Here is a 9,564-nt window from a genome sequence, read left to right as displayed (position 1 = left end):
GGTGGTGGCAAGGGGTGCTGGTTACCCCGGGAAAAAAAAATTAAATAAATAAAAAAAAAGAATCAGACTAAGGCAGGCTGGCAGGCCATCACATGCGCCAGGCACTAAGAACATGACTGATTTACCAAGTGGTGTGTCACTGTATGACTGATTTACGTCTTTATACTTGCTTCTTGTAGATCAAGCTGTAGGAGCAGCCGATCGGCCTATAATGAAGGATTTAAACAAGCATATAATACCGTGGGTTGCTACAAAGTGGTATGACCTTGGTCTGGAATTATTGCATCCCAAACATGAAAATTTATTAAGCATCATTCAAGAAGATCACAAAAATGATGCTCTTGCGTGCTGTAGGCGAATGTTTAATGAATGGTTGCGAAGATCTACTGATGCTACTTGGAGTCAGTTAAAAGTAGCTGCTACGGAGGCTGATTTGAATAATGTAGCCAGTGCTATTGATTCATTTTTACAACAAGCTAGTGAGTGCAATCTTTTTGATTTTAAGTTGAGAATCCTGAATTATGTCTTAGTATTTACATCAGGGAAAGAGGTGATGATGTTATCGTCTAGCTTGTGCGATGAAGCACGCAGTATAGTTCCTGTACATTTATCATGTATTTTGTGATTTCCAGTACAGGCTGATCGAGTTAACACTAGTAGTAAAATAAATAGATCACGTGTAGTACATTCCTCTCTGTTGTATCACCGGTATGTAGATGATAGTTTAGGTTTGTTCCATTGAATAAAATGTGAACTATCATCTACTAATCACATGCCCCACAGAAAGAAATACCTTAAAGATTATAGCTATAATATTCCCTGTAAGTATGTTTTACTTGCTAATTTTGATGCAGTCACATTAGGCCACAGCTCTTGCTAGCAATTATAAAAGATAAAAAAGTAAAAACTCAGCCCTAAAGCAGACCTTTAGGAACTACTCTGCCTGGTATTGCCTATTACTGCCCGTTTTCTTAGATAAATTCATTAGTACATATATATAGTGCTACCAGCTACTATATATAGTGCTACCAGCTACTATATATAGTGCTACCAGCTACTATATATAGTGCTACCAGCTACTATATATAGTGCTACCAGCTACTATATATAGTGCTACCAGCTACTATAAGGTGATACTGTATATGTATGAATTTTCGAGGGACGTAAATTGTGGTTGCTTGGCTGTCCACAAATTTTCCATCATCAAAATGCTGGTCACTGTAAAGTGTTAATAATAAATAATAATAAAAAATTTCAGATCTATGCTTTCTAATAGGTAACCTCAGTGAAAAACTTCCAAACATTTGTCAATCAACAAAAATTACATACCTCAAAAATTTGTATGTATACGGTAGACTGGGTAGTGTTGGAATCTGATTGGCATACAATGCAGGGAGTTAGTTCATATTGACAAAATATGCAATGATTACTGTTATATATTAGCATTATAAAGAAATATTGCATGTCTGAGTGGTGCAAGGCCATGTGGCTAGCCAACCCACCCCCCTATGATCTAAAAAATAGCTATGCACTTTGTTTGGCACAAGTTGTTGTAAATACTGGCTCTGATCCAGCAGTATCAGTTGCTCAAAGCATGTCTCATGATGAAAAATAAAATAGCATACACAACTTGAGGTGTTCTACCGCATAAAATAAGTGCCATTATCAGCACTATAGGATTTATATGTAACTAGTTAGCTATTCTTAGCATGCAGATGTAAGCCTCTACCTGAGGGAGGTTCTTATAGCAACAATAACTAGAGGTTACTATACAGCGAAAGCTGTTAACTACAATATATACCATACTACCAGCCCTTCATTTAAATTAACTGGTCTTTAATATCTGTTCCAGATGTTGAGTATAGGAATCAGGATCAAGAATTAATATTATGGACTATTATGTGGACTATAATGCATTGACTCTTGTATATACAGTAGGCACATACATGAATATACTGGCAAAAGTGGAATGACTTGTAAACAATCAAATTGTTATTTTGATTTCTAACTACAATTAAGAATTCATCTTGCACATCCAAGTGATATAAGTACAAGAGGTCTATCTGTCTAATAGGCAGGTCTAGGAGACACGGTTGGGGGGAGGGGGGGGGGTGAAGTTTTAGGATAAGACTGTTAATTCCACTAAGAGGAGAAGCACGGAACTCTATAGTACACAAGTTATATTCATTTGCATAACTTTGTTTGGTATAGCTGGATGAATGAAGGGCATGCACTTTCTAAGAGTTTAGCTTGAAAAAATTTGTAAAATTAAACCTCCTGGGTGTGAATTTGGGAATATTTTTGATAGCTATTTAAAAGTGTGTGCTTTGCAAAATATATATAAGTTAGCCTATCTGAAACTGTTCTGTCAGAGTAGTGACTGCTCTATTAGAGTATCTCGATCTTAGCACAAAATTCACTTACTTTCTTCACAATGTACAATTTATAGCAGTAAAGTACATGTCTTCTATTTACCCATTAGTTTTTTTTTGTACTTCTGAATGCATGATTCATGTCAATATAGTCCTGTGAGTCCAAGGGGGACAAGAGAACTAGAAGGGCCAAAACTATAACACATACATAAGTTCCCACGCATGCATTATGATACTATATACATGAAAATTCAACACTCTACATTATTTCCCAATAATGAAGGTCCCTCTTACTAATCAATCTGTTAACACATGAACACTTACATGAATACTGCTATACATATCTGATTGCTCTATTAGAGTATCTCAACTTTTTTTTAAAAAATTCTGTGAATGCTATCCCACTAGAGCTTTAAAAGTAACTTTTTAAGATGGTTCCCCCTGATCCTTTTCTGAGAGATGAACGTAGGTTTTATCATGTTGTGCTGCACTGCATGCTGTTACTTAGCCACTTGAGTGCTGTCAAGCTAAACAAGTTCCTGGTGTAGGCTTAGAAACCTGAAGTTTAAAGGTGGGTCTCCTGAAACCCTTGGAAACCTCCCTCTATGCACCTCTGGGAATTGAGATGAATGATAAAGTAATTCTAACAATAGTGTATGTACTTTTGCATTTGATTTCTCCCTTTGCATGGATTCGATTACACCCTACATAGAGCTACACTGAATTTGCTATATAATGCTTTCTATTAATTTTAGGTGGTGCTCAGAATGCAGGTGAATACTTGGTGGATGTTGATATAAGTCACTGCAGTATCGATGATGCTTTCACACGCATCAGTTGTAAATTGCTTACTTTGTTTGAAGGCAAGGTTAATGTCAGTGAGATATGTTGTGCTTGCTTTACAAAAGCTAACACTAACTTGGGTATTGGATATCCTGACATTCTAAAGCAAAATATGACTGCAGCTGAATCTGTTACCGAATTGTTCAGAGTTTTAGAGAAGTATCCAACTCACTGGAGCTGGATAAACATCCATGTTATGGAAAAAATGGCTTCTTTGATTGATCCAGCTATAAAGCTGGTTGAACATTACAAAACTGTAATATCTCATAAAAAACTGCAAGAAATTTTATGTAGTATCCCAGAGTTTGAGATTGATGAGACTTTCTACTTTAGAATTGTAGAAACGTGGAATAAGGCACTAGAGGAGATAACACTAAGACATCCAATATCATCAAGCTTGTGTGGAGGAGATATTTGGCATCAAAAATATTGTAATTGTACATATAGGAATTATCAGAGGATCTATAGAAAATAATTGGCTAATCCCAAAAGCATTAATACATCATGCACTGAATAAATTTCAAAAGAGCAAAAATAAACTCTTTAGCTATGGTATCAATTCATTGGAATTTGAACCAAACTTCATGTCACCAAGGATTCCACAAGGTATGATGTATGTAACAACTTGTAGGACCAGACCTTCAGCACTTGTGCTGTAAAGGCTCACATCTTTTCTATAGACAATTCAAAAAGCTCAAACTAGGGACCTCCACACCTACTCCCTTCACCGCTGTTCAGTTCACTTACCATATTTAAATCAGCTTCATATCTAACATTCTATGGCCTGTTGTAAATTTGAAAAAAAAATGTGCACCTAAAGTATTTAAAGTAATTACAAAATATTAACAACTAGAATAAAATTAATATGCAACCACAACTTCTGTAACAGTTCTACAGATACGGTGATGATTATGGAAGACAGAAGACTTCTATAATCATCACTGTATCTGTAGATTAAAAAATTATAACTAGTTTTGGGTATGTAAGGAAGTGAAACCCATGTAAAATCAGCCAAGCTGTGCAGCTTTCAAGATGACACAAGAACACAAGACATTGTTGTAATTGATTAGCATTAACGTCATTGCAGCCATTTCAATTGGCCACCACCTTTGATTTTGCAACTTTTTACAGCTTGGCTGTTTTCACATAGATATTAATAAACTAATTGCAAAACCAATAATGGATTATAGAAAAGTATCCCTTCTTGTTTTAGTTGCAGTGAGCCCCTTTTTGAATTCCCATTTTCATTATTAATGCAGTAATTAACTTGCGTATATATAATTGTTTTAGTAGGAATAGACCCTGGACCGATGAATGAGTCTGCAATCCGTAATACCAGTCCACAGGTGGTTGACAACAAAGAGCAATCACCTGTGTCATTGTTATCATCAGAACTTACTATATCTTCACAACCAGTTAAATCAACAGGGTCCTCAACAAAGAGATTCGATGGTAGTCGATCTGGCAAAAGTCAGTCCAGCAGAAACAAGAGGCAACAAAATGATGGGCCAAAGGCAAATTTGCTATTACATAACCAGACTGGTACAACACCTTCAGATCAGGCAACAGATACCTATCCACCTACTAGCTCACCACTTGATTTATTTCCATCAGGTGAAAATTCAATTTCATTATAGGCTATAGTGAGATTGTGTGCATTATTAATTCTAGGCGATCAGGATGGTGTGCTGGCTGAACTGCCACAAGTACAAGAGATTAAATTACCTGCAGAGCAATCTCATCAAGCAGGTTGGTTCTAGTACATGTGTAACCGTTAATGTCATGGTCACATTGAATAATGCCAAACTATAGCTACTTCGTACCCATGGACTTAGATCAGAGGCAGGGGTTTCCAGAATTTGGTCAAACAAGGTCAAGACACCCTAATAGAGAAATCATCCTAATACAACAGTCAAGCACACATTCATATGATAAACTACAAAATTGTTTGTCTCAAGTGACTACAATATGTTTGGGGGGTGGATTTAGTTTATATGTCTTGGTATTTTCTTGATCACCTCCTCCTACCAGGTTCTTTTGTAGATGGTGTACAATAGTTAGGTTTGGTTTTGTCATGGCTTGAAGTGTTTGACCATTTGTAGGACAACATGCAGCTGTTCCACCTCATCTGAAGTGCTCCAATCCATCTTGTAACAGGATGAAATGTAAGCGAGACAATGGTCAGTATTACAGCCACTGTGGAAAGACTTGCAGAGATAGCTGTAAAGCTTTGCAGCCACAAGGTAATTTGCTGAAAATTATTGTGTTTTATGACATCATTACATTATGTGGGTGCTATCTGCTGACTATCAATCAAATATTACAGTAAATAGTAATTACTGCATTCCATTGGAATGGCAGTATACCACTCCAATCTAATATTTATTACTTTGTGACTCCAATATAACATCGTAAAAAAAGCCACTGTGGAGTCAGTAGTTGTGGATTCAGTTCCAGCTATGGATATTTTTTTACCATCATGCTGTGTTTTTTTAGCATTCAGTGGTTCATGTGGTCAACTTTTTTAACATTTTGCATTAACTGAAATGAAAAACTTGAACATCACAGATTGGCATGCTCATTATAAAGAATGAGTGGTTCAGGAATGTGGCCTATTACTGTCAGTGTCTATGCTACTCAGTCCTTCAGAATAGGTGCCAACTGACAGTGTTGGGGGTAACGCGTTACATAAGTAATGCGATATGTAATAATTATTACTTTTGTGGTAACTAAGTAATATAATGAAATATGCTGTAAAAACAGGTAATATAACTCAAGTTACTTTACTTGCAAATGTAACGTGTTACCTAAGTAATGAAGTTACTGTAACGAGTCTAATATTATGTAATATTATTACTTTAAGTAACGAAGTTACTAATCTCGTTAGTAATTCACTGAGTAATGAAGCCTAAGCTTATTTACCAGGTTCTTGCTTATAACCAAGATTTGCACATTGTCCAACAACGCTTTCATGTCACATGATAAAGTGATAGTTTCACACGTGACAGCGGACACAAAGTAATATAATATGTAATATTATTATAGTTACTTTATTATATGGGTAATATGTAACTGTAACTAAATAGTTCAGTTGTAAATAATATGTAATATGTAACGAGTTACATTTAAAAAGTAACTGTCCCAACACTGCCAACTGATAAGCTCTCTGACAGTGAAGTTACTACCCATACAATCATGACCTGCACCTGCAGAGTTACTATGTAGAAGGGTTGCAATAAAATTCTTCTAGATCATAACCACTTTATTTTGAGCATGTATGTATTGAATTTGTGTAAAGATCAAGATACTCTAATAGAGCAGTCTTCTGCTGAAATCACTCTCAGTTCAATTTCAAAGAGACTTTATTACATCAAGTGGTGATTTCAGACAATGTGGCCTTGCCCACATAAATCCTTGGGTCTTTAAATTGCTTAGAAACCATCAGAAAGTTGTGAAATCACAAGTGGCGGCCAAGAAATGGCTGCAATGATGAAATGGCTGCATACATCATTGCAGCCATTTCTTGGCCACCACCTGTGATTTCATAACTTTTTTCACCCAAGCTACTGAAGGCTCCACCCTTTTTCACAACTTGTGTGGATTTCTAGTATGGCTGGATTGAGGTTTTACCCTTATCTGCAGACACAATGATGATTTCTGGTTGTATTGTTTTATTGTAATACTCTAATAGAGCACACAGTTGTTTTGAGGAGTGTTCTAGAATTTCATTGGTATTGGCTGGAGTTTTCATTTATAAAGTAGAAGTGAACAGCCAAGATAGCAGTGGCTCAGTGTTCAAGGATTTGGGTGTTTAGATGGAGGTCCCTGGTTCAAACTCTGGTAAGGTTTATTTTTGACATTAATTTCATGTACTTTTTGCCCCGTGGTGACTGTTCTATTAGAGTATATTGACCCGCAGAGTTGGGGTAGTTACTTCAGAAAAGTACTCGATACTAGTTACTTTCCCCCATGTAACTTAGTTACGGTTACTTTATAAAAATAGCTAATTACTTTAGTTAACTTTTTAAACACAATTTAGATATGCTTTTACAGGTTTTTGCAATTGAATTCGGCGACTTTGCAATTGAATTCGTCCCGTTTGCAATTGAATTCGTCGGTTTTGCAATTGAATTCGTCCCGTTTGCAATTGAATTCGTCCCGTTTGCAATTGAATTCGTCGGTTTTGCAATTGAATTCGTCGCTTTTGCAGTTAAATTCGTCCGTAACAAGAATGGCAGCTGGATGAAACACGAAAACATGATGTAGCAGCTGCTACAAGAACTTGTTCAAGTACAACAGTAGTAAACAACTCTTTATAAGGCAATAATTCTTCCTCTACAGCCTATCCAGCAACATTCCAAACTCTACTACGCCATTCGCGATGGGTGTGGTCACTCGCGAGCAAGTTAATTAACTTGTCAGACAGCTATCAACTTCGCGTACTACCAGCTCCAATTACTTTCTAGTGTCGCAAGTGTAACTCTCCAAGGCATAAATAGTTCATCTCTTAATGAACGGGTTGGTTTCTTGGAGCCGTTTTGTTTATGACGAATTGTAGTGCAAACGCGACGAATTCTATTGCAAAACCGACTAATTCAACTGCAAAACCGACGAATTCAATTGCAAAACCGACGAATTCAATTGCAAACGGGACGAATTCAATTGCAATACCGACGAATTCAATTGCAATACCGACGAATTCAATTGCAATACCGACGAATTCAATTGCAAACGGGACGAATTCAATTGCAAAGGCGACGAATTCAATTGCAAAAACCTGTATTAGCAAGCCTACTCCTTCTGTACTTTCAAAAATAATAAACCTGAGGCCATTTTAGGTCAGTTACAACTGTGGCTGTAGTACATATTTGTATGGCTCGAAAAGTAGATTACTGAGTAACTAATGTAACTCAAAGTAACTAGATACTATTGTAACTATTTTACTTTTTGGACTTTTACAAGTTACTAGTTACAAAGCATATAACTAGTTAGATTACTTAAAAAGTAATCTATTACTCTGTTGACCCCATGTTTAACAGTTGTTTAGTTTTCAATTTGTAACTCTGTAGCTGTTACTTTTTCAATTTTTTTCTAGCCATCAAAAGGCACTTCTATGATGGCTAGCCTATGTACACACCTTGTTTCTAGTTATTCTCATAAGTGGTTTACTCTGCAACCATGACAGAAGTTCAAGAAAAAACAACACATAAACAAAATTTTGCCGTTCATATCTCAGTGGAGCAAATTTAGTCAAATTTGCTGTGTGGCCTACCCTACCTGGCAGAGAGCAATAATGCAAAAATGGTGTGCTTTGGAGAAGGGGCCATGGAGCTATGCAAGCATGAAAACATTATTGTTTCCTGTCAATACACATGGTGTCATGGTGCACCGGCTTTCTTGGCCACATGACACTCTACCACCCTACCCTGTATCTTGATAATTGTCTCACCATTATAATGGTTTACATTAACAGGATTGCTGAGTCAGGCTAAGCCAGTTACACCTGACAACTCCAAGTATCATGACCCTCAAACTAGAGCTATCCATGACTATTGTGGAAAGAACCATATTCAAGTAGTTACCCATAATAGTGTCACTGACGCTTAGCACATGTTTGGTACTGATTTGTCAAATGCTTAGTTTTCTTGTAGTAATCAGGAAGGCAAATCGTCAGGAATTCCAACAAATACAAGCTCATTTTACTCAAAAATGGGCTCACCAGAAGGGAACATGTGGACAACTACACGAAGTGTTGGTCATTGACAATCCAAAGTTACAACAACAGTTTCAAACTTACTGGTCAAGCCTATCAGTACAAACCATATCCCAACATTATCATGGTACCAGTCTCAAGTGTACTATTTATCAAAGCACTTCTGTCTGTAATGACCGAAAATGTGGAATCTGTGGAATAACCCAGCGAGGGATTCTGCTAGAGTACAAGACCTCCAATAAACCAGGGTTCTGCTTGGCTCTCAACTCCTCAGAATGTCACGACTACACTCAGGGACATGGTCAATATCGTGCCATGTTATTGTTCAATGTTGCTGAGGGGAGAAAGCATACTGTTACAAATGACAATATAACTTTGAAGGGTCCACCTACAGGTTATGACTCAGTGTATGGTCAAAGTGGAGGATCACTGAACTATGATGAGATTGTAGTGTATAAACCTGAAGCATTATTGCCAACACACATACTAATTTATCAGAAGGATGGCATACATAAGATAGTTAAGTAAAAAATAATGACAACAAACTGCTAATTTGTGTTGTGTTCTGATTCTAAATAATTGAAATTATCATGAAAAATGAAATATATTAGACAGGTACTAGCATTCACCTCCCAG

At 36.7% G+C, this 9,564-nt stretch overlaps 1 protein-coding gene across 3 annotated transcripts; it reads left to right on the top strand.

The window, feature by feature from the left end:
- Positions 1-66: 66 nt before the first annotated feature.
- On the top strand, positions 67-9,531 carry LOC136262410 (uncharacterized). Of its 3 annotated transcripts, none has more exons than XM_066056667.1 (7): positions 67-131; positions 180-479; positions 3,128-3,821; positions 4,509-4,829; positions 4,887-4,964; positions 5,318-5,458; positions 8,867-9,531. In XM_066056667.1, the coding sequence occupies exons 3-7, from the start codon at positions 3,800-3,802 to the stop codon at positions 9,454-9,456; spliced, it is 1,152 nt and encodes a 383-aa protein (XP_065912739.1). In that variant the 5' UTR covers positions 67-131; positions 180-479; positions 3,128-3,799; the 3' UTR covers positions 9,457-9,531. The 3 variants fall into 3 exon arrangements, with proteins under 3 accessions (XP_065912739.1, XP_065912738.1, XP_065912740.1); XM_066056666.1 differs by having other exon boundaries at positions 4,506-4,829; XM_066056668.1 differs by having other exon boundaries at positions 4,506-4,829; positions 8,689-9,004.
- The last annotated feature ends 33 nt before the right edge of the window (positions 9,532-9,564 follow it).

Source organism: Dysidea avara, chromosome 7 (genome assembly GCF_963678975.1).
Source record: "Dysidea avara chromosome 7, odDysAvar1.4, whole genome shotgun sequence".
Classification (NCBI taxonomy): domain Eukaryota; kingdom Metazoa; phylum Porifera; class Demospongiae; order Dictyoceratida; family Dysideidae; genus Dysidea; species Dysidea avara.
This window is presented reverse-complemented; position numbering and strand designations above follow the sequence as displayed.